The 26,213-nt window shown below is 36.8% G+C and overlaps 4 protein-coding genes across 4 annotated transcripts in view; 2 read left to right on the top strand and 2 right to left on the bottom strand.

The window, feature by feature from the left end:
• Positions 1 to 617: 617 nt before the first annotated feature.
• On the bottom strand, positions 618 to 6,408 carry LOC112049847 (protein Rae1). Its single transcript, XM_024087888.2, has 6 exons — positions 5,997 to 6,408; positions 5,824 to 5,916; positions 5,193 to 5,270; positions 4,223 to 4,318; positions 811 to 1,362; positions 618 to 735 (listed from the first exon to the last, which is right to left on the bottom strand). The coding sequence occupies exons 1-6, from the start codon at positions 6,141 to 6,143 to the stop codon at positions 652 to 654; spliced, it is 1,050 nt and encodes a 349-aa protein (XP_023943656.1). The 5' UTR covers positions 6,144 to 6,408; the 3' UTR covers positions 618 to 651.
• Positions 6,409 to 15,348: 8,940 nt separating this feature from the next.
• On the top strand, positions 15,349 to 16,213 carry LOC112049849 (SOSS complex subunit B homolog). The gene has a single exon (XM_024087890.2). It carries the CDS (start codon positions 15,725 to 15,727, stop codon positions 16,172 to 16,174), a length of 450 nt encoding a protein of 149 aa, XP_023943658.1. The 5' UTR covers positions 15,349 to 15,724; the 3' UTR covers positions 16,175 to 16,213.
• A 2,464-nt stretch (positions 16,214 to 18,677) lies between these two features.
• Positions 18,678 to 19,941, bottom strand: LOC112049841 (NADH dehydrogenase [ubiquinone] 1 beta subcomplex subunit 3). Its single transcript, XM_024087880.2, has 3 exons — positions 19,780 to 19,941; positions 19,493 to 19,625; positions 18,678 to 19,164 (listed from the first exon to the last, which is right to left on the bottom strand). The coding sequence occupies exons 2-3, from the start codon at positions 19,621 to 19,623 to the stop codon at positions 19,005 to 19,007; spliced, it is 291 nt and encodes a 96-aa protein (XP_023943648.1). The 5' UTR covers positions 19,624 to 19,625; positions 19,780 to 19,941; the 3' UTR covers positions 18,678 to 19,004.
• A 2,024-nt stretch (positions 19,942 to 21,965) lies between these two features.
• Positions 21,966 to 26,213, top strand: part of LOC112049866 (prolow-density lipoprotein receptor-related protein 1) — a 108,428-nt gene continuing 104,180 nt past the window's right edge. The window contains exon 1 of the mRNA XM_052885873.1: positions 21,966 to 22,565. Coding sequence (XP_052741833.1) covers positions 22,451 to 22,565 — 115 coding nt within the window. The 5' untranslated portion in view covers positions 21,966 to 22,450. The remainder of the gene's footprint in view (positions 22,566 to 26,213) is intronic.

Raw genomic sequence — 26,213 nt, 5'->3', positions numbered from 1 at the left:
CTATCAATCGAATTTTTCAAATTGGACCAGTAGTTCCTGGGATTAACGCGTTCAAGCAAACAAACAAACAAACAAACAAACTCTTCTGCTTTATAATGTTAGTATAGATAGGTATTAAACTAAACATTGGTTTTGATGAATAATGTAATGAATAGGTTTTATACTGTAATTGACAATATTATTTAATTGGAAACTATTTATGTAAAAAGTAATCTATATTTGCGATCCTCTTTCGTTTGATGGAAATATTAAAGTAGAAAGCTAATTTCTGTATTTTTTCAATATTTTTGTTCGTTAGTCTCGAAGAAAAGGACGAGTCATACAAACTATCCCTATATCACCCCCTTGTCCTTTTATTCTAGGGATAAAAAGTAGTCTATGTTCTGCTTGCTCCAAGGTCCCATTTATCATAATAGCAAAATTTATTTTGATCGGTTCAGCCGTTTAGCCGTGAAAAGGTAACAGACAGACTATTAGTAACTTTAGAGGAAAAAGCTCATTCTAATTATTTTTTTTATTATTCCCTACCGATGTACTCGCTGGAGAGAAAGTTTTTTATTAATTTATAATATATTACTATAAAATATGTTTCGTAAAAGTTTAAATAAAACAAAATGTACAAAACGTAACTATATTAGGAAGGCTCCTCCACTAAGTAGACCTGGGCTTGAGATCTTCGAAGCAGGGCCTCAGGAAGATGTAGTTCTTCTTGGCCGAGTTGTAGTTCTCGTGACCCTGTCAACGAAAGCAACGATCAGTACGACGCGCGCGAGTCACTCACCGCGCTGCCGACGGGGCGACGGGGCGCACCTTGGACCAGTCGTAGCCCACGGCGTAGGCGAAGATCTGCCCGCTGTGGTTGAAGGCGCACTTGGTGAGCGGCTGGTCCAGCAGCTCCGAGCTCTTGAGCTTGGTGCGCGCGTCCTTGTCCCAGAAGGAGAAGGAGCCGTCCGAGCCCACGGTGGCCAGCGTGCCGTGCGCCGGGTGGAAGGCCACGTCGTTGACGGCGAAGATGTCCTGGTAGCCGCCCGAGCCCTGCGAGCGGTGGCACTTGAAGGTGAAGTTGTCCTTGGGGTTGGTGGGGCTGACGTACTGGATGGCCACGCGGCCCTCCACGCTGCCCAGCGCGAAGCCCGTGGGCTGCTTGGTCTTCTTGTCGCGGAAGATGGCGACGCAGCGGTGCTGGTACTTGAGCGGCGACTCCACGCGCTTCACCTCGGCCGGCTTGCCCTCCAGCGAGTACAGCGCCACGCCGCGGTCCGCCGAGCCCACGGCCGCCATGGGGTAGTCCACGGCGGCGCAGTAGCAGCGCTCCGAGAGCGCCAGGCTCATGATGGCGGCCGCGCTGCGCGTGTCCCAGAACTGCACGCAGTCAGTAAACGCAAACGTCTGTTACTCATACTTCATTCTGTAAGAAAACTTTTACAAAATATTACAACGAAATCAGTTAAGTAGTAAAATTGCTCAAAAACACTGTCATATTACCACTCCACAGCGGGGCTAAACAAGCATTTTAGCCTCTAGGGGCTAAAGTTTTTTTTAATTCTTGTCTGTTACGAGTACTAGCCAAAAACTAGCCTACTATAAAACGGAGGAGGTTTTATTTGAAAATAGAATCATTATAGGTAGGGCCCTGATTGTTTTGAAAAATAAATAAAAAACTTTAAATTGGAATGAAATGCAGCGTTCTTGTCTGTGGAATGCGTTAATTTTTTCATTTAATTTTTATTGAGTTGCGAATAGAGCGAGATTTGAAGACATGGGATATCCTTTACGGTGTAATACCTTTGCCTTTTTCTCATGTGAAAAATATAAAATTAAAAAGCGAGAATTTAAAAAACAATTGGCGTGAATAATACACACTTGATTTTTTTAAGAAATTCATTCTAAATTTGTGTCCGTAACTTACATATTTTTCAACATTAATTGTTATTGTTGTCTTCATCTAGTGAGAATGGTGATCCTAATTTGAAGATGGATGAAATTTAAATATTTTAAACGAATGGATTCACTTACGAAAGGGGTTTTTTAAACTATTATCTCCCACGTTTACCTCACATACTTATTATTTATCTTCACAGTAGTCGGAAATTATGTTGCCGGTAAAAGCATCTCCCTTAATATCCAAAATTGTAGACTTTGTACATTTAATTTTCAATTAAAATAAATCATTGAATATTGTACTAAACTATTTTATTTTCTCGCAATCGTAGTGAAAAGTATCACGTGGGGTAAAGCCTTAGACCATTAATAACTGGACGCGGTTCGCACCCAAATTCACCAACAAAAAAGTCTGTCATTTTTTGAGGGGGACGAGGTAAACTCACACATCGAAAACATTTAACACCATTAAGTATATTCTGTGTCCATACACTACACACAACTATAAATTTGACTCGCAATACACACACGCGTAATTTTTACACACACTAACAAACACATTGTGCACAGTAAAAATATATACAAGCAGTATACTCGACCGTATTTTTGAAATAAATTCTTACAGCGCGCGGTACGTAAACATGTGATAGGGCTGTCTGCCTCCAGCATTTTAATTACATTTGCCAACTTTGTATTTCCATTTAGTTTTGTGATTGTAAATATACTTTTTTTATGTAAACAAATAAAATATTTTGTAAATTGTAGTTAAATAGGAAGTGATCAATAAAATGCGTGTTGTTTTTTGATTGGTAGATTTAAATAAGGCTGATCAATGACCTTGAAGGATAGGTCGTATTCATATGTTTATTTTGGTGATGTCATCTAGGTATTACCTCCACACTACGTGACCAAATATTAAAAAACCGGTCAAGTGCGTGTCGGGCCACGCGCAGTGTAGGGTTCCGTAGATTATGTTAGCCCTTTAATCCCTTATGTTTTTCTCAATTTCAAAGTCTTTATTATTCCTTACATTATTACATTAAACAAGTTTTTCAATTAATAAGAGTAACAGTTTTAATTTTTTTTTCTGTGTTAACAATATTGTTAGTGTATCTGTTTTAAGTTTAGTATGTTAGTGAGTTAGTCTTATTTCTAATTAATAAAATCTTTTTAACTAGTAAGTTGAAATTGAAATTGAGGTATAGATCGCGTTTCGACCTCTAGTTTGAAGTCAAACTACTGCTTGCATATTTACTGTGACATTGCTTAGACTATCCACAGATTAAATACATAGAATATTCGATTACTGATCGATGTTTGGCTGTTTCGTCAAAAGAATCGATTCTTTTTATAAATTGTTTTTAATTAAATACTTTCAAATGAAACGTTACTCCATCTTTTACTAAACTACAAGTTTTTGGCCGTTTTTTATGGCATTTAACTACACAAACCGGCATTTTTAGGGAGCTCCTTACACGACGAAAACGATTACAACAATGAAACATCGATTCTGTAGCAACAGTTTTTATAAACGCATTATATCATAGATTTTTGATCTTTGCCAGAGGGGTAACGGTTAGCGAACCACGTCCAGTTATTAATGGTCTAAGGGTAAAGCAAAGTAACCGAGTTTATAATGGGTTTACCATTATAAACGCGGTTTCTATTTAGGCGGCCTAAAAATACCTCGTATATAATGGGTCTTTTTAGCCCCTTGTATACATTACGATTGACGATTAAAATAAAATAGTCTATATAATAAAATTGTATATTTTCGCTTTCGTATGTTGCAGCAAATTCATTGATCGTTTAAACCCTCAGACCAATTATAGAAGGACTTGTATCGCACTCATAGTCACGAACAAAATTGTCTGTCGTTTTCTGAGGAAAACTAGCTTAGATTTGGTATATATCTTATACTAAACTAAAAGTTTTTGCCAGTTTTTTACACAATTCAATTACACAAAAAGGTATTTTTACGGAGCTTTTTAACCGACGAACACGATTACAACTATTTCACATCGATTCTATATAGACAGTTCTTTGACAGTTGATCATATACTTTGACAGAAAAGTAACGTCTAGCGAGGCAGGTCCTATACAATAATTGGTCTGAGGTTTAAACCATCCAACCGGCCTAGTGCATGTCAGGCCACGCGCAGTGTGGGGTTCCGTTACACTTACGAATAACAAAAATTAGCAATCGGATCCCCAAATCAAAAAATATAGTTACTAGACCCACGATATTTTTAAAGACCTATCCCACAATACCCCACTATGAGAAAACTGAGTGAAAAACAAATCATTCCCCCTTCATCATTAAGTGCCTGCAGCTCAGTACCTTGAGTGTCTTGTCCCAGGAGGCAGTCATGAGACACGTGTAGTTGGGCGCCTTGACCCAATGGCACGTCTTCACTGAAGCATCGTGAGCTGCCACCTGCATATACAATTAGTCACATCTTGAGAAGGCTTGCAACTACACTCCCCGATTGCCGCCGCTGACTGTTGATGTAGACGCCCGAAAAACGTCTTTTACGACCCTGACTATGACATAGCAAATGACAATGCTTCCCAGAAAACACAAACACAAGCTACGCAAAAACGCCTGGTCTCTGATATCTGACGATGTGTGCCTTTTAACTCACGATCTTGGGGGCGTCCCAACTGATACACTCAGGCCAAAATACCCTTCCCGAACGGCCCTCTAAGCCGAGGTCCCAGTCTCAGAGGAGACGCCTTTCCATTAAGGAACCTCCTGCACTTATACAATCAGGAAAATATTAAAAACAAAATATAAACAAACATACATACTGTAATGCAAATACATGACAGCAATGCAAAGATTTTTTTATTCTATGTTTTAGGCTGTTAATACTGACCTACTACTGAAATAGTTATTGGGGTACAAGAGTAATGAAGTAAGTGAATCTACTTGACACCCCACTTGTGGTATCAAATGAAATCATTTTATAGATTTACGTATTGACATATATATTTATAGAGGGGACGTCAACATATATATTCATATTACAACATACCGCTCAGGATGTTTAGAGATTAGGCTTATTAAAATTTAGTGTATTAGGCTAAAATTTGTATAAAATGAAATATGTAAAGGGATTATATTGCATTGTTATTAATTGAATACATTGGTATTGGCACACATTCCAAGCATTTGTCTTGACCTGAAAATATAAGGTGGCAATATTTGATGATGAACATGGAAATATTAGATGATGATGAATATCCTACCTAAATATCGCACATGGTGGTATGTGATGTCAATTTAGAAAGCAAAGTGAACAACATACCTGCATAGTTTGATTGCTGGCGAGGTCCCAACATTTGACAGTTTTGTCTGTAGAGGCCATGAATACTTTTGTACCATCCTGAAGTAGATTAGAGAAATAAGAATAAAATATATAGATTGGAAAGAAAATAAATTATTTGTTATTCTTTTATGATCTAGTAGTAATAGTCGGATGCAATCCTTTTGACAGTCCCCTCACGCATCTTGCTTTTTGTATGATCTGCATGTACCAGCAGCTTATTTCGGAGACATCATCAAGATTGCATCAGACTATATATGGATTCTCTCGTTAGTCCAACGGGAAGCTTGTACTGCTTCCAATTGGCACTCTAATACTGAGCTTTAGTTTCTTCTGAACATTCTTAGCCCAGAGTTGTAGTTGGTGCGGTCAACCCGAGTGCCTCACGGAGCACATCAAGCTATTGGTCCTAATCATTATCATCTGATAGTTGTCGTCGGACAAATCAACATGATCACCTTAAGCCTACCACCCTGCTTTAAGGCAGCAAGGTGGCTCCATCCAGAGATCTGTAACAGACTGGTATTGATGAATGTTATATTAACTCGCTTCAAACTGTCAGCAATGAACGTGAGCTACTCAACATGTCAGACAATTGTCAACCAATGCTTACATCATGCCACGCCACGTCAAGGACAGGCCCGTCCATGCTCTGCTCAGCTTTGGGCACAGTCTTGCCAGAAGCCTCCACTTCCCAGCATCGTACCTGCAAATATAAATGAGGTAACCATGAACAAGCCCTGCTCAGTGCACAGTGAGGCGCCGCAGCAGAAGCAGCCGCCGCACCTTGCTGTCCCAGCTGCCCGCCACCAGGAAGGTCTGCGGCACGGAGGCCGGCGAGAACTCCAGCGCCGCCACCGTGTCGTCGGGCGGAGACACCACCTCCACGTCCTTGTTCGGGTTGCCGCCGCCGGCACTCAGTTGCGGGAACATTTCGATGACCTGATACTTTCAAACTCCTATCTATTTTGATATTCACACACTAAGCGTGAGGTTTTACGCATTAACACTTTTGAGTGCTTTTTGAATTTTTTGTTCAATACAGTAATAAAGATTAAACTTAAATTAAAGAAAAAACTAAATTTGGTTAGGAAAGAAACGAGATTTTAAATGATCATTGATCACATTTTATCCATTTTTCACAAACGTGAAACGCTTATAGAAAAAACAAATCACTTTAAAAATAAATAGCTATAAAAGAAAGTAACAGAAATATAGTTAGGGTTAGGGATCACAACACAAATCACAAACGTCAATAATTCCTCTACTCCACAGATCACTATACTACTCTTTGGTCAATAAATAATAATCACAGATATAATAAATCTGTAGAGAGGTCAATTCTGTACATGAAATATATTTCCAAAATAACTATCAGGGGGTGATTAGTGATCGATACTGATGCCAAAAATGCAATCAGTAAAATTTTTGTCTGTCTGTCTGTCTGTCTGTCTGTCTGTCTGTATGTTCTTTATAGAAACAAAAACTACTGGACGGATTTTAACGAAACTTGGTACAATTATTCTGCATACTCCTGGGCAGGTTATAGTATACTTTTCATCACGCTACGATCAATAGGAGCAGAGCAGTGAAGAGAAATGTTGAGAAAACGGGAGAAGTTACTCGATTTTTTAAGCTTCCGTCGCGTGTACAGCCTTAATGGTTAAAGTTACATAGAAATCATGTATGACGGAAATGTTCTCCTTAAAATTATCTATAAAAACACAACAGCATATATATGTCTATCTTTTATGGTTGACTCACAATAGCACGTCTAACTCCCGATAGCTTAGCAGTTCGGAGCTTTCTAATTATATTTGTCTACTCTTATGTTTATAACACTCATTACTCATCCCTAATAAGAAAGTTAACATTATTACCTATTCAATAAAAAAAGAATCATAAAAATCGGTAAAGAAACACCAAAGTTATACATGAAATACGCTAAGCCATCGCGCGTGAATACTAATTCATGCTTTAAGGATTATTTTTGTGTAACGGTTGCCGCGCTCGACGCGACTTGCGGTGGGAGGAATAAATAAAGAAGTGCAGCCTAAATGAGTAGGGTAGGGGTAGTGTAGGGTAGAAGTAGGGCAGGGGTAGGGTAGGGTAGTGGTAGGATAGGGGTAGCGTTGCTATAGGGGTAGGTTAGGGTAGGGTAGGATAGGGGTAGGTGAAAGTTTACAACGACTTTCATGCGGACAAAGTCGCGGGCGTCCGCTAGTAGTAAATATATCTTTAAAGAAGTATGTATCTGTGCACAATATAAACTCTTTTAAATCTCTATTCCAAATCCGAGTTCCAGAAACCATAACAAATATGGCGTCAGATCAACTGTCACTGTTTGTCACTGTAGCCCAAAGACCTTATACTCTGTAGCCATAGTGAAGTGAAACATGAATTGACTACTAGTGTATGAACGATTGAATGAATAATCAACCAACTGCTGCAAATACTAACCGTTTCAATTATGTTATAAATTACCTTGCGACGTTGTAAACAGCATGCAAATTATAGATCTTTGAATACGGATCTTAATGTTGAAATATTAATATCGTTGTAGCTAGATCTGATCAACCATGAAATGGAATGTGATTTGATGGATGTATATTATCACATATTTTAACGAATTGAGAACCTCCTCCTTTTTGAAGTCGGTTAAAAATTTAATTATTTGTAAGGGCAAGACTTTAATAGAAATGAAAATTTTTGAATATCGTTTCATGTTTTTAATGGTATACAGTTTCAATACAGTATGATATTTCATAAGTTTTTGCGCACATCTTTTCTTCATCACCACTCATCTTCACTGTTACCTTCACTGTCTGAGACATGAATTATAAATTCCGGGGTCGTATTCGTTTTATCATCTATTATACCATCTAGTCGTAACATCCTGTCATCTTCCTTTATAATATGGTCAATACCTCAGAATACAGTAAAACACCAGAAGGGGTGATCGCGCAAAGAAGTGAAGCCATTTATACTACACTTCTTAGGCATAACTGCACTACCAAGCGATTAGTCACTCAGTGTATGTGACGTGCTATACAAGGGACAAATTTAATTTAATTATGCCGTCTTGTGCTATTCTTTCGTGAAAAAAAGCCGTTGATAAAAAAAAGAAACTGGATCGGATCACATTTCATATGCAAGGAGCACAGCACATATTCTTAAAATATAATAATAAATAATAAAAAATATAATACAATATTAATTAGTTGTCATCTTGTTGTCATAGAAACGGTTGCGTCGATTTTGTAAGTGCTGCCAATGTTGGGTTTTGATTTTCCCTGCTTTTAATTTCTATTCAAGGATTTATGTCAGCGAGTGAGTTACTGGATCGGTTAGCAAAATCTACGTTTATTATTTTGATAATATTCGAATCAGGTTTTCATATTTGTTGTGTATCTGCCATCCTTGACACGCAAAGCTTAGAACCTGCTCTGAGGCTACGGGTTCTCCGTTATCAGAAGTATTTAGTATCCCCCGCCGACATCAGAAGTGGAATATAGTCGATGCCCTGACATATATATATATATATAGGTTCCGGCAAGAAAGTTAAACCAAACCAAAAAAATAAAAAATAAAAATTGGTTGCCTGTAAAGTCGGTATACGGGCGAAAGTTTTACGTGACAACGACTTTGAGTGGTAAAATAATTTTAATGTGAATATTCATTCGTATAGTAGGAAGAAGGATGAAATAATAGTAACAATTTAAAACATTTATTTATACAAAGAATTATTTAAAACATTAATTTATACAAAGAATCTCGCACTGAATTTCATATTAACAAAATTTTTTTCACTCGCTCTCATTGTGAGCGCATAACGTGAGCGGAGCGTAACGCAGTTTCTTGAAGTGTCACCCGGCAAACCAATTTATAAGACGTTGTCATGTCAAAAAACTATAATAAGTCACACAGTAATATTATCAACTATTACTGACCTATCGACTAGCACTATATCGAGTCTATTGGCGACAATATACCTGTCAGTGATAATTGTTCGGTCCCAGTAGAGCAATGCATTGCTATTTTATTTAATATAATAATTATTATTTTAAATCGGTCCAGTAATTAACAATCAAAATGACTCTCAATTATTAAAATAAAATAACTTAAAGTAAAGCTTTAAGTTATTTTATTTTTATGATTCAAGCGATGCTAAAATATCTATTTTTTACGAAATCACGCCAATTTTTTAATTTGGGCAGTAAAATTATGGAGTTGTCATTTAATTTTGAGATTATGGTGTAGATAAATAATAATTACATTAATTTTCCAAGCAAGTGCTAATTTTCTTGCTGAGTCTTAGCAGTAGGAACTGTTTTCTAGTGGTAGTTTTAACTTTTGTCAAATAAATAATTTTAAACTTGATACTGATTTTTATTTTCATTTCACTATTTTTATTTACCATATATCTTACATGATATTACCATAAATTTACATGATAAACTGTACAGTTATTACTTTGCCTCTAACGTTTTAATTTACCAAAAAAATAGGGAAAATTTTACAGCGCAATGAACTTACGCGGGTGGAAAGTGCGACGGGTGCGGGTCGATGTTACAATTTTTGGACACAGTCCTCGCGGTATAATGACGGCTGAACGTACCATCTGGTGTATGTTTATTAATCTAAGGTCTATACATTTTTGCTAGGATACCGTGCCAATTCGCTGGATCCCATCATTTATTAATTCTCTGAACTCAGCCATTTTAAAGGTTTTGTTATTTTTTCCAACATACGACATTAGCTGAACATAAGACGCCATTTTTCTTAAATAATATTGAAAATTACTGATGCGACGGTTCGTGTCGTACTGACTCGAGAATGTATTCGTTTTTTAATTTCGTATTTGTTGCGGCTACGACAACGTCGTGTTCCGTACGTTTCATCTGTATATTATTGATTAATCTGTGTATTAATAGTAAAAAATAGAAGGCTAATTTATTTTGTTTTATTACACACACATTAAAAAATATTCGATTTTGATGGTTCCTATCATTCACTCTATGGTTCATTATTAATTTTAAGCCCTAGTACATCTGTCAATTTTGTATGTCAAACTTGTCAAAAGTGTTCAGTTAGTTATTCGTCTGTGACTTCATTTACGGCATGTTTTAGTGTTTCGTTAAAATATTACTTTAAACTACTAATTTTGAGTTACTTTTATGTATAATATAAACTTCAAATGATTCACTTTAATAAATAAAACCTTTATGAGTGATTATTATATGCAACAGTGAAAATTTCGTTTTAAAAGTTAAAGTTCGTATATGGGGTTTTTTGTTTACCCTTTTGGAACTCGGATTTTGAATGGATTATAATTATAATTGATGTTGTCATGTAAAATATGTCTAACCTCTTTACGCAATGGCTAAAAAAATATCTATCTCGCTCTTTGACCAATTATTGTATAGGACCTGCCTCGCTAGACGTTACTTTCTGTCAAATTATATGATCAACGATCTAATGCGATTATAAAGACTGTCTCTATAGTATCGATGTTTCATAGTTGTTATCGTGATCGTCGGTTAAAGAGCTCCGTAAGAATACCTTTTTTGTAGTAGAATGGTGTTAAAAACGGGCAAAAACTTCTAGTTTAGTTTATGATATATACCAAATGTAAGATCGTTTTCCTCAGAAAATGGCAGACAATTTTGTTCGTGACTATGAGTGCGATACAGGTCCTTCTATAATTGGTCTGAGATCTCGCTCCATTAAGGTAGCTTTCTTTAAGTTAGAGAGGTTACGAAAAAATTGGTCAAGGATTTAATATTTTACATATATATGTAAAATATTAAATCCTTGACCAAATTTGACGCAAATTTGTCACAGGTCCATTATATATAGGTGTCAAAGAAATATATACTTTTCTTAGTAAAATAATATTTAAGTTTTTATTTAAATATGTACAAAACGTCACACTCAGACAAATTATTAGGGCGTAAAGTCCTCAGCTGTCATCTCCGTTTAACACAGTGTTGCCAGAAGGTTACTTTTGTAACCTTTTAGGTGATTTTTTGACTGCATTGGTTACTTTTAGGTTACATTAATAAAAAGGTTACTTTTACGTGATATTTCGGAATTTTTAGAAATAACTTAGAATTTCGTGTACCTAAAATAAAAAGGTCGTTAAATCAAGAAATGCGGACAAGTGCTCAAGAACTCATTGATGTTTCTGTGTCAATTGTAACTTTTAATACCTTTCCAGTAAAAAATATGAATAGATTGTTAAACAAGTGGCTGAACAGACCCATTGTATAACAGGTGTTTCCTTTTTATTCAATCTTCAAAATAAGGTCACAATTCTCACTATAAATGAAGATGTCACAATTGACGTTGTGAAATAAGTAAGTTGCAGTAACATTGAATTTCTTAAAAAAATCAAGTATGAATTATTCACGTCAATTGTTTTTTAAATTCTTGCTCTTTAATTTTATTTTTCTTATTCCATGAGGAAAAGGCAAACAATCAGGGCCTTACATAAGATGGTTCTATTTAGGAGTAGAGTAGTAGAGTAACATCTTCTTCGGTATAATGTAATTTAGTACTTGTGTAGCGGCAAACTTGGCTAGTATTCGTAACAGACAGATATTAAAAAAAATTACTTTAGGCCCTAGAGGCTAAAATGGTGGTTTAGCCATGGTGTGGAACGCAAAAAGCAAGAGTAGTTAGTGAAAAGGTTACTTTTTAGACAAAAAGGTTACTTTTTTTAATATTTCGGGTAACTTCTCACAAGACCCATCTGGCAACACTGGTTTAACGCCATCTTGTGAGCACAATTCGACCTATACCGATTTTACCCATACCTATTAAATACCTTTAAGCTTAAATACCATACTGTTTACCTACATGTATTTTTTTAGATCATTTTAATTAGGAATTAGATTAGGATACACAAATAAAATACACAAATGGAATACATACTTATTTATTTTTTCTTCTTTTGGAATCATAATATTAGGTTACCACCAATTAAAAGTAAAAAATCTGCACGAAAACGTAGCTGGGGTCAAGACGTGTTTATCTTGTCGGAGTTCTCAGAGTCAAAACGATACAAACAGCCATCAAAGTCCATATACAGAGCAAAATCGTCAGGATCACCGCAAGCAAAAATACATGATGAAGAAAGCCTGAGAGTAGAAGAAATAAACCACTGTATTCGTTTTAATCACACAATCATGCACATCACAAGCGGCTAAAGTTAAACGATAACGAATGTTTTTTTTTCTCGCTCTCTTTGGATCTGCGATCAGTCGTTAGACTACAACCGATGAGTTGTGAGACTTTAGGGTGGTTTCTGATAGTAGAGCCATAGCTCTGCCGTCAACTAGTCATCGAGCACGTCAGCTCGCTTCAGGCGTAATAGGCTAATATATACGATATTTATATAAAATAGCCTATAGCACTCCTCGATAATGTAGCATTCTACTGATGAAAGAATTTTTGAAATCGGACCAGTAGTTCCGAAGATTACCCCATTTAAAGAATGTTACAAACCTACAAACTTTACCTCTATACAATATTATAGAGCAAGAGCCCACGACAGCCAGACCTTCGTTATTTTATAAAAGTTGAAAGTTTCTCTGTAGATGTCTCCTATACAGGTAAGAACGACCAGCAACTATAAAGTTTGGGTTGTGGTTACCTGGGCAGGTAACAGGTAGTAAAGGTGTATAAAATAGTACTTGAAATTCGTTAAAGTATAAAGCTCAATTTTTTAATATTTCCTTCGGGATAACTTTAAAAATCTCGTCATCCATTGCCGGACACTTATGACAGTTGCTACCCCCTGCCAGACACCCCTAAACTTTAATAAATTATAATTATACTTTCGTTATAGTATAAAAGCTAAATTTTATATATGTTACTTGGGGACTTATAAAAAGATGTTACCTCAATAGCCGGACAGTTTTCGTGGTTTTTACATCTTGCCAGACACATCGAAAGTCCACTATAGGTGCGAGCGCGAATGCTTAGTCGATTACTATTTTTTAAGATATCTAATAAAAAATAATTTTATTACGTTCATAGCCATGTTGTATAAAGTAAAAAATGTTTGTTTAATATCATAAAAATATAAAAAAAAAGTATAATTACAAGTAAAAAAAGATAATTAAATTTATTTATTAATTTAAACATTGTCGTCGATGTTTTCATTTTCTTCATCACTACTACTCCAGTCGATGGCAGAATCGTCCTCAACATCACCTTCTTCTTCAGTGTCTGAAAAAAAAAATAAGCAAGTTCAAAAATTAAGCAAGTTTATACAATTATAAATAATTCAAAAATTATGTATCATAATTTGTCATAATAATTATATACCTGATTGAGTTTTGAGTGAATCACTAACATAACTCGGCAGTTGATCCCCTTCAAACCATTTGAACTGGTATTTGTCATCTTTTAATACCCAGCCATTATTTTCTGGTTGATATGTGGTTGGATTTTTTAAATGAGCATTATTCCAAATTGTACATATATAATTTGCTCGCAGAAATTGCTGCAGTAGTTCGCTTTTGCAAGGTGGTAGGTTGCTAGCGTCAAAATTTCGCAACTTCTTTCGGTCAAAAGCTTCGTTTACATCGGAGACTGTGTACGAGTCGATGAATATTTGAAGTCTAGCGGCATCAACATCAATTACATTAGGGACATTATAGACATTGCATATAAATCTCTGAATAATATAAAAGATATTTTGTTGATGATTTAAATTTTTAATTAATTCGTTGTTGCCGAAGTTCTTGAAAGCTTCCTGGTACTCTGGATCTTTTTTTAATATCTTATACGGTTTTAATTTTCCTTATTTGAAGAGCGTAGGATTAAAATCACAACCTGTGATGGCATGAAATCCAGGTAAGCTCTGACAAGTTAACAGTCCCAACTCTGCATGTATTTTGGTTAGGTCCACATACCTTAAATTATTTCCAGTGCCTGTAAGCATCCAAACAACCGAATCACTTTTAAGGTGATGCATGTTACCAAGCATTATAGCCGCAATATCGGTATCAGCACTTCTTATTACTATTTCTGCTAGATAGTTGATGTTACATGCATGATATACTATCTTTGTATCTGCTTCCTCGTGTGCTGGGCATGACAACTCTTCATCAATCCTTGAGACAACTTTGTTGCAATTATCAACAGTAAAAGAATGACACTTTCTGAAATTGATGTATATTGTTTTGTTGCCAATAAATGGCACCACTTCATCAGTAGCCCAATGTGAAATAAAAAAATCAACTAAAGCTTCTTTGAAATTTAAATTTTTCAACTCATCTATGGATGGTGCGCAGTGAAAGAACGCACTCGACTAAGCAAGCGCTCTATCTCACTCGCACCTACTTGAACAGTTGTTACCCCGCGCTCGCACCTATAGTGGACTTTCGATGTGTCTGGCAAGATGTAAAAACCACGAAAACTGTCCGGCTATTGAGGTAACATCTTTTTATAAGTCCCCAAGTAACATATATAAAATTTAGCTTTTATACTATAACGAAAGTATAATTATAATTTATTAAAGTTTAGGTGTGTCTGGCAGGGGGTAGCAACTGTCATAAGTGTCCGGCAATGGATGACGAGATTTTTAAAGTTTTCCCGAAGGAAATATTAAAAAATTGAGCTTTATACTTTAACGAATTTCAAGTACTATTTTATACACCTTTACTACCTGTTACCTGCCCAGGTAACCACAACCCAAACTTTATAGTCGCTGGTCGTTCTTACCTGTATAGGAGACATCTACAGAGAAACTTTCAACTTTTATAAAATAACGAAGGTCTGGCTGTCGTGGGCTCTTGGGCTATTAGTATAGATATAGATATAGATAACTGTAAACGATGTCGTGACTCATTACTTCAATGGTACACCGAGATACATAGCTTTAATTAACCCTGCAGGCCTTTAAAGACGTACATTTTTTATAGGTATAGTTATAGTATTACGTACACAAGAAAATTAGTTCAGGAACTAAACAGCAGGTGCGCTGGCATCAATGAAACGTTAATATAATATATCATCCTACTCTATGACCACTACTAAGGCCTCGTATCCAAAGCCGTTAAATAAATTTAATGTCGTCTGTGCTACCAACCAAGGAACATTATCTTTTTTACTAATTTCTTATTTCTAGTCTATAGTGATCTGTGGTACTAAGATTTTTGATTTTTCAAATTTCAATTCTCACATTTTTCATTTGACGTTTGTTGGTGGTAAAATGGTTTTCATCAAAACAAAATATTGATTTTGTGTGTGACTGTGTGTGTCAATTTTACTCTTTGGTGATAAGTTCTACGAAATTACAATAAATAAATAAATGTAAACTCTCATTCTAAGACATTTTCATAAAATAAATTATACAAAATAGTAAGCGAATCGCATTCGGTGACTCTTGAAACTCTTATCTCGAGACTAGAAAAGAAAAAGCTGAAAAAGTTCGTACTCGACGTTAGCTGTAGCTGGCGCAGTGCCGCTGCCCGTCTCACAGGCACAGGCACACAATCGTCATGGGCAGCCCGGAGTACGTGCAGATCAAGGAGCTGAAGGCGGGCATGAAGAACATCAACGCCGTGTTCATCGTGCTGGAGGTGGGCGCGCCCACGCTGACCAAGGAGGCGCGCGAGGTGCGCACGCTGCGCGTGGCGGACGCGTCGGCCGCCGTGAACCTGTCGGTGTGGGACGAGCCGGGCGCGCTGCTGCAGCCCGGCGACATCGTGCGCCTCACGCGCGGCTACGCGGCGCTGTGGCGCGCGGCGCTCACGCTGTACTCGGGCAAGGCGGGCGACCTGCAGAAGGTGGGCGAGTTCTGCATGCTGTTCAACGAGCAGCTCAACATGAGCGAGCCGCAGCCCGCGCCGCCCGCGCCGCCGCCCGCGCCCGCGCCCGCGCTCGACAAGCACGCGCACAAGACCTACGTGCGCGGCCGCGGCCCGCAGCGCGCCGCCAGCCGTCGCTAGCCCCCCTATACATTCACAATAAAAAAACATATTTTATTATTTGTGTATTCAAATTCACTGCTTTAGGATCAGTCCTCCAGTAAATTCTAGAAATACCACTAATACCAATACCAATACAAATAACAATAATTTTGAGATAACTTTAAATAGAACAAAATTTAAAGTTGGCTAACATAAAAATAATTTTCAATGACAGAGACAGGAAAATCCTTCCAACAACTGAAGGACTGATAGAAATAAACAAAATATTGTCCATTGGTGGTGGACTTGTCGCAGGCCCATCTCTTTGTTCCCATCACAATGAAAGAGATGAGAATATTACCATTTGCACCACCATTGGTTGAAATGTTTTTTTTTTTATTTTTTACAAGTTAGCCCTTGACTACAATCTCACCTGATGGTAAGTGATGATGCAGTCTAAGATGGAAGCGGGCTAACTTGACACTGCCAAGATAAAATACTCGATGCTATAAGTCTTTTAGTAGCTAGGACTTAAAAAGGATTCACTAGAGACAAATGTCTTAACCCTTAAAACAAACTATAATTTATTACAGACATCTGTTTTCTCAACCTTGCTAAGGCATTTTCCATCATCATTACATGTGATTCTCAAGCTCTTCAATCTACAGGATGTTGGGCAGTATTTCCCTCTTCATCTAAAAAATATAAATGTTTTCATTCAAATAATTCAGACTATCTAAAGGCATTATCTATCCTTGCATTTTTTTGATTTTAAAGTTTGGCTACATCATAATATAAGGATGTTTTTACTTGTTTAGGAGACCCATATTAAGATTTATTAACAAAAGAAATGTTATTTACTCCAAAAATTTGAACATGTTTAATTGATTTTTGGCTTTGGTAATGAATATAACCCAAGAGATATGTTCCCCTACCTCTGTTTTCCAGCATCCTGTATACTCGTATGTGTACGTGCAGATTTAAGCAGCACACATTTCAGATGTCATATGAGCGAAGTGTGCCTCAACTATATTCATTACACTCATGGTCTGTCTAAAGTCTAAATAATATAATGTCAAGTGCAAGTGAATGCTTTTTTGGGCCAGTGAGCCAGTTTCCTTTTTGTTGTCCCCCTTTAACACTGTATATGACTCCATTGTCAATAGTTGTTGTTTAAAATAATATCTGAAGTGAAAGACGATGCTGAGCTGAGAAAGAGTGTAGAGCATAGCAACCTCTGCACCACTGTCTACTACATAAGCAGCTTGTAGAGTGACTTTACTCAAAAACAGCCTTACATGTTCATTACTCTATACTTATAATAAAACTGTAAAATTTTAATTGAAGGGTAATATAATCTATACTGAAGCCAATAATAAAAAATTTAATAAAAAAAATACAACCGACTTCAAAACCTAAAAACGTTATCACTAAACTAAAAAGCGAAAAATAACATCATAATATGTTCTACCTGCTGATCAGTATGAAGGCGGTGCTAAGGTAGTGATGTATTAATGTGAGGTAAACGTTTAACGAGATAATAATTTAAAAAACTCCTTTTGTAAGTGAATTCATTCGTTATTGTTTTCTCCACTTATTAAATTTTTCGTAGGTAAGTATTTAAGTAAATGCGTCTCGACTCTGATGGTAACAGATTGAAAATTTCATCCATCGCCAAATTAGGATCACCATTCTCACTAGATGTTGACAACAATAACAATTATTGTTCAAAAATATGTAAGTTACGGTCACAAATTTACAATGAATTTCTGAAAAAAAGTCAAGTGTGTATTATTCAGTATTTACTCCAATTGGTTTTTAAATTCTCGTTTTTTAATTTTATTTTTTTCACATGAGAAAAAGGCAAAGGTATTATTACATTGTAAAGGATGTCCCACGTCTTCAAATCTCGCTTTATTCACAACTCAATAAAAATTAAATTAAAAAAATGAACGCATTCCACAGACAAGAGCGCTGCATTTCATTCCAATTTAAAGTTTTTTATTTATTTTTCAAATCAATCAATCAAAATATCCTTACATATAACGATTCTATTTTCGAATAAAACCTCCTCCGTTTTATAGTAGGATAGTACTTGGCTAGTACTCGTAACAGACAATAACTAAAAAAACAAAATTACTTTAGCCCCTAGAGGCTGAAATGCTTCTTTAGCCCCGCTGTGGAGTGATATAATTTACGATTTGGTATAATATGACAGTGTTTTTGAGCAAGAGTAGTGAACATATGTTTGCAGAGGTACATGTGGATTGCTTTTAAGCATTGAAGCACAAGTGGTGGATACCTTTGTAATGCAGAGAGCAGCCCGGTTCCAACAGCATCTAAGTGTTTGCTGACAGTCAAGCCTGTCAGCAAACACACCTGACACCCCCCTGAAACCCACACCTGAAACCCCTTCGCACACCTAGGTAGGGCTCTAGGGTCCAGTCCGAGGGTTTCTTTCTAACACACCCTGGTGCCCTGATGTTGCATGTGTAAGATATTTGTCTCTGTGAGAAGGTAATAACAAAAATAAACCTAACAATTTGTTGTGGTTTTTCTCAGACCAGGCTTTATTATAACGCTCATTAATTAATTTAACAAATATTGTCAATTTACATCACTACAATAATGTAAAAAAAATCAATATTTTGCATGCATTATTATTTATTATCTCGTAGAATAAATTTTGAACAGGTGAAATACATTTTATCTGTCATCTATTCTATTCTGGTTATTATTGAGTAGTTTCAGCAAACACATTGAAAATCTCCAATGATTACTAAACATAATAAATAAGCTATATCATACAACTATTAAACTATACAGTGAACAGCAGCACCATCAGACAAGGCCCCTCCCGTGCCGAGGTCTAGTGGTGAGCGCCGTGCGCGTCGCCGCCGCCCACCGCGCGCTCTGCCGCCACAGTGGCTACAGTCAAAGCCAGCCCCAGACCAAAGCCTCTAAAGAAGAGTTTTCTGGCACGCTGCCATTTTGTGCCAAAGCCTGGGTGATACCTCCAGGCTTCATTTCTACAACATGAAACAACAAAAAAGAATAAGAGTATACCTGTACACAATACACTAAACAGTTTTGAAATTAGTATGAAATTATTTTTCTGTGTCTAGTGTCTAGAATCTATTTATGAGATTGTTTAACACCACCGAAAGAATCTTCACTTTGTTTGGTTGAAGCATCACAATACTATAATTGGTTCAAGTTTCTGAGATTCACAAAGATGAATCAATTTGATCACAAACTGTAAAGTGTTAGGAAGTTTAAAAACAGTAGAGCTTATTAAGTATGCTATATTAGTAAACGTTGAACCAGCTGTAATTGTAATTGCGATGTGATTCTCACCTGATCCAGGGGTCCTTCAGGCCTTTCTGTGCCAGTGCCTTCTCTAGCTCTTCCAGTTGCGGGATTCCTTTCACTTGGAAGTCGGTGTGCTTGGGGATGGTATAAGGAGGCCCGTGGCTGTGTCCGCCCATATCTACGGATATATACACAATTTTATATATTTATTATTTATTTATTTACCTTGGTAGCTACTACAAAACTAACCTTACTTGGTTACATAATGTACATCATACTTTATTGTAACAGTAGCTTATTAATTTAAATATTTAAAGTTTTTATTTACTTACTGGAGTAGCAGGTTAACTATTTATTCTAGATTTTCTGTTCAAATTGATATTTGGAAGATTTTAGAACCACGGTTGACACTGACGTACTAATTGGTACCCACAGAACACTAATACTCCTAACGGATTGATAGCTTTAATCTGTGACACGGACAAACACAGAGGACCTGTAAACCTGTAAACACCCTGTGAATCCTTTGTGTGAATCAGTGGCCTCGGAGTCGGACATCAGTCTTCGAGACATTACATCACTGTACGAAATCGGTAGAATAAGTTTTTTTTTTTTATTCTTTACAAGTTAGCCCTTGACTACAATCTCACCTGATGGTAAGTGATGATGCAGTCTAAAATGGAAGCGGGCTAACTTGTTAGGAGGAGGATGAAAATCCATACCCCTTTCGGTTTCTACACGGCATCGTACCGGAACGCTAAATCGCTTGGCGGTACGTCTTTGCTGGTAGGGTGGTAACTAGCCACGGCTGAAGCCTCCCACCAGCCAGACCTGGACAAATTAAGAAAATCTCAATCTGCCCAGCCGGGGATCGAACCCAGGACCTCCGTCTTGTAAGTCCACCGCGCATACCACTGCGACACGGAGGCCGTCATCGGTCAAAAAATCGGTAGATTTGGAGCTTAACTCGGTAGAATACTAAAAAAACACTTTATTTTTATCTAATTCGTCTGAACTTTTATTACACAAGACCAATGAGGCAGCTAGAATACCTCTTTTACATTAAAAATTTCCCAACCCTTCCTAACTTTGTAGTAGGAGAGTGGGGGCCATCTTGAATTTGAAGTTTGTCTTTGTCTTTCTATTAGTTAAAAGTCAAGCTCTTTCATTTGATACCTTCTAAGTTTGATACTCATATTAAGGGAGTTTTGAAAAAATATATGCTTGACTATTTTGAGATGGTTTTTTTTTTTTTTTTATTCTTTACAAGTTAGCCCTTGACTACAATCTCACCTGATGGTAAGTGATGATGCAGTCTGAGATGGAAGCGGGCTAACTTGTTAGGAGGAGGATGAAAATCCACACCCCTTTCGGTGTCTACACAGCATCGTACCGGAACGCTAAATCGCTTGGCGGTACGTCTTTGCCGGTAGGGTGGTAACTAGCCACGGCCGAAGCCTCCCACCAGCCAGAGCTGGACAAATTAAGAAAATTTCAATCTGCCCAGCCGGGGATCGAACCCAGGACCTCCGTCTTGTAAATCCACCGCGCATACCACTGTGCCACGGAGGCTGTCAAAATGGATGGATGGATGGTGGCCATTTTGGACTGATTTTCATGTTACATACATTCATACCAAAATAACTAAATCAAAATCGGTTCATTCCTTCAGGTTATATTATGCCACCACTTGTACCGACTCGTAAATCTATGATGCCACCAATAATTGGTTATTTGTTCGTTTGCATTAAATAAGCCCCTGAACTACTGAACTGATATGAAAAAATCTTTCACTATTGAAATTCTACATTATCTCTGATGAACAAACTATAGATTATTTTTTTATCCCCCAATTCCGACGGGAACAGAAACTAGGCGGGTTCCAATAATACACTGTAATCTTTGGGTGAAACCACGTTGCGAAAGCCAGTAAAAAAAATTACGATTTCGGTTTACATAAACAATGACAAGTCCGCTTACAACCTCAGAGTTGTAGAACTCAAATGGGAATACCCCAAAATGTATAGACATTCCACAATAATTTACTACTCATTTAAATTAATTACTAAGGAATTTCCCTTAAAATTAATACATGAAAAGGGCTGCTAACTTAGTGTAAATCGGTGGAAAAATCGGGAGAAATTCCATGTTTTCTCAAAAATCGAACAAAGCAAGGTTGCATTTCGGTAGAACAGATCGGTAGAAATATCGAAAAATCGGTAGCTTTGAGACCACTGGACAAAGTATTAATTTGATTGATTTTAGTAAATTTATAAAAAAATACTCTGTGGATAAAACACAATCATAGACGACAAATTGTTTCACGAAATTAAGAATACACTGGAAGTCGCTTAAGTGGATTTTATGATTTTATAAACGATCTGTCGGTTCATTTCGACCTCAGTACAAGGAACTAGCGCGAACCAAGGTGGGCGGCAGCATACGGCTCCTTGGTTCGCGCTCTGCTCTATAGATGGCGCTCTAAGGCAATTTGGCCAGCAGGGATCTTGAGGTAAAATTACTCAAAACAGTAAGAACCATTAGCTGTAAAGCCAGTTATTAAAAAAAAGTATACAACTACTTGCGGTTTGTTTTGTTTTGTGTTCACAGAATATAGATAAGTACTCTATGTAATGTCAGTAGTTTCTTTAACCCACAGATTAATACTACGTTTAGCCGTTTGTGGTCAGTAGTTAGTGGTCACTACGTGTTTTGTTTTTGTTTTGTAATTTGTGTTATAGTAATATTGATCTGTGACTGGCGACTGCTGTGTTTACTGTTTGTGAAAAGTGTGACTGAAGAGAAATGTTTGATTTAATGAAAATAATCGAAGTTTGGAAAGCAAATTGAAAATCGCTCTGTTGTATACATTAGGGAGATACTGACTGAGTAAAGTGGTTGACTACTTTTATTTATTATCGAGGAAATAGAATCCCTGCTCCCGGCCGGCGAGTGCGGCGCCGCTACAGGTGGATGCCGGCTCGCTGACCGGCGGCGGCTGCCATGCTGGCGCTGCTGCTGCTGCTGGTGACGGCGCGCGCGGCGGCCGACGCGCCGGGTGCGTCCGAGCCGCCCGCCGCGCCCCGTGCGACCGCAGGCGCCGCGTCCGAGCTGCCGGGTATGCGTTTCCTTTATGCATCCTGGGTAGCATTCCTACACCGGAACACAGTGGCGATCGGCCTGTGGCGACTGCTGCGGGAAATACATATAGTGTTCACCTGCGAATTAAACTCTATTTTAAATAGGATTTAATTAAAATATCAATATACTTGAATTTTTATTGATTATGTGTGTTATTATTTTATTAACTTCTAGCTTATGCTTTTAAGGCTGTTTAGCATATCTAAATGCACTTTAACAAACTATGAATAAAGCGATTTTGGTATAGTGAAGAAAATTAAAAAATTAATTATTTTTAAGTATTTTCTGCGTATTAATGAAAGTCAGGGAAGAAAAGGTTGCGCCGCGACTCACTATGGACACTTACATAGTTTTAATTTCAATCATCATCTAGATTATTATTTTTGTATCTCATACTGTTATGGTTTTAAACTGAAATAAAAATCATTTTAATTTAAGATCTTTATTTGTCAAAAAGAGTTACACAAACTTCTCCTATTTGAGAAAACTATAACCAAAGTAAGTATTACCAGAGCGGCTGCACTCACACGTTAGCAAAAACCATACAAGTACATGGTCGCACCTAGAGGTGAGACCTGCCTGTGAAATATACTAGACCTTTCAAGTATGAGTATTTACAAATACCAGGCTATAAATACTTTAAAAGTATTTGGCATTGGTTTCCTGTGCACAAAGGAAACTAATCCTTATTGGGATGGCATAGGAATCACAAACAAATTAGCAAAATAAAATAGTTTAAAGTATTTTTTTCCCTTAGGATTGTGGTCCATAATGAGAATGTAAATTAGAGAGAATATGGATCAATATTCTATGAAAGTGTTTGCCAAAGTGAAGGCAAAAACAAAATTTAATTTGAATTTCATAAATAATAATCTGTGTGTAAGATTAGTTAAATAAAGTACATAATACATAAGTCTGTCAATCTGTTTGTGTCTTTGTATGTTACCTATTCAGGGCTCAACTACTGAGTAGAGTTGGATGAGGTATAGATTTTTATAAATAATACTAGCAGACTCGCTCAAGCTTCGCTTTGACTTATTAATTTATTTATTTGCACTTCTTCCCTATCCCTACCTTACACTACCATACTCCTACCCCTACCCCTACCCTACCCCTACCCTACCCCTACCCTACCTCTACTCTACCCCTACCCTACCTCTACTCTACCCCTACCCTACCCTACCCTACAACTGCCCTACCACTACCCTACCCCTACCCTATCCCTATACCATAAACCTACCCTACCACTACCCTACCCTACCCCTACCCTACCCCTACCCTACCGCTACCCTACCGCTACCCTACCCCTACCCTATCCATATACCATACCCCTACCCTACCACTACCCTATCCTAGGATTTAGGGGTTTGAAAAATAGATGTTGGCCGATTCTCAGACCTACTGAATATGCACAAAAAATTTCATCAAAATCGGTCGAGCCGTTTCGGAGGAGTTCAAGTTCGAACACCGCGACACGAGAATTTTATATATTAGACTAGCGGATGCCCGCGACTTCGTCCGCGTGAAACTCGATGTAAACTTTCAACTACCGCTACCCTACCCCTACCCTACCCCTACCCTACCCCTACCCCTACCCCTACCCTACCCCTACCCTACCCCTACCCTACCCTACCCCTACCCTACCCTACTCCTACCCTACCCCTACCCTACCCTACCCCTACCCTACCCCTACCCTACCCCTACCCTACCTTACCACTACCCTACCCCTACCCCGTTTTCTAATTATTATTAATATGAACTTTATACAATAACAATAAAGCTCAAATTGACTACGTTTTAGTTACAAATCATTTGTATGGGAAAAAGAAAAGGGCTATTTTAGGGTTTTTGCCAAAAAATTAAAGTTTATAATTAACAAATAAAAAATAGGGGTTGATCGTAGAGGGGTGAAAAATTGAAAGTATTATGAGATTTTTTATTGTAAGTCATCAAAAAATAAAAAAAAAATTATAGTTTTTAATTAACAAATAAAATATAAGGCTCAGAATACAGAAAACCACCAGAAGCCACGTTTAGATGTCATTCTATAGTGCGCAGTGTGTCCAAAAATTGTACACAACAGCCTGCACTCGTCGCAATTCTCACCCGCGTAATGTTGCTAGTACATGAGGCTGTTAAATTTTTCCCTATTTTGTGGTAAAAATTTATAATGTTAAAAGGAAAACAATAAGTGTACAGTTCATCACATTAAATGTTAACTTGTATGGTAAATAATAAAAACAGTGGGACCGGTTTTCTAGTGATTGCTAAGAGTCAGCAAGAAAATGAACTCTAAAAAATTCAAGACAAGGACAAATAAATAATAGATATAATAAGACGGTAATTATAAAACTTATCAACTAACAAACTAAAGAAATACATATTTACAACAATAATTTTATATATTCCATATAATTATATTATATTATTATTATAAATATGTATTTCAATCGTGTGCACAGTTATTATTATCTCGTCTTATTTCTCTAATTTTTATGTCTCTTAAAATTCAAGTATAAATAAGGCCATTGAATTGGTTTAATATCTTTTAAGAATGTGTTTTGAAGATAAAAATATTTTATTTAATCCTCTTGCTCAAACAAACAAGCAAACAAGTAGGTACACAAACAAACAAAAGACCAAACAAGCACACGAAAACAAACAAATGTGCAAACAAACACACAAACAGACAAGAACGAACGAACTTATTATAATATAGCACGCCATTGTTATTTGTAAAATTTTAAAGCTTTAAGATTATTTTACACTTTCTTTATCTGCGCTGATTACCACAATTTTATTTCAACTTAATTGCCGGAACCTATGCCTACCTATTTAGTTGATTAATATTTTACATAAATAATAAATCCTTGAATTGAAATTAAAAGTAGGGAAAATCAAAACAATTACATTGGCAACACTTACAAAATGAAGTCATTGGTTTCTATGACAACTAAATTCACGTAAAAATTATTCATTATTTTAACATAAGAATATTTATTTGTGCTACTTACACGTGAAATGTGATCCTATTCAGTTTCTTTTTTTTACCAACGGCATTTTTACACGAAGGAATAGCACAAGACGGCTTAATTTAATTAAATTTGTCACCTGTATAGCACGTCAAACAACACGACAAACACAGAGTGAGTAATCGTAAAATGTGTAGTTTAAATGGCTTCACTTCTTTGCGCTATCACTCCTTCTGGTGGTTTTCTGTATTCTGAGATATAAGGGTTGATCGTAGAGGGGTGAAAATTTAGGGTTGTATGTATTTTTGTATGCTGTGTCATAAAAAAATAAAAACAAAAAATTTTGCCTAAAAAATAAAAAAAAAAATTTAGGGGTGGACTACCCTTAACATTTAGGGGGATGAAAAATAGATGTTGGCCGATTCTCCACCCTGGCCGACAATCACGCTAAGGATCACAAAAATCGGTCGAGCCGTTTCGGAGGAGTTCAAGTTCGAACACCGCGACACGAGAATTTTATATATTAGATTAGGTAAAGATAGTTTGCGCTAAAGGTTAGTTTGCTAATTATTTGAAGTGGCTGCTTCTAGACTATTTTGTTTGTGTAGTAGCAGATTCCAGATTTCATAGGCATTACATATTATTATTATTTT

Source organism: Bicyclus anynana, chromosome 2 (assembly GCF_947172395.1).
Source record: "Bicyclus anynana chromosome 2, ilBicAnyn1.1, whole genome shotgun sequence".
Classification (NCBI taxonomy): domain Eukaryota; kingdom Metazoa; phylum Arthropoda; class Insecta; order Lepidoptera; family Nymphalidae; genus Bicyclus; species Bicyclus anynana.
The sequence above is the reverse complement of the archived record's forward strand: the minus strand, read 5'-3'. Positions and strand labels throughout refer to the sequence as shown.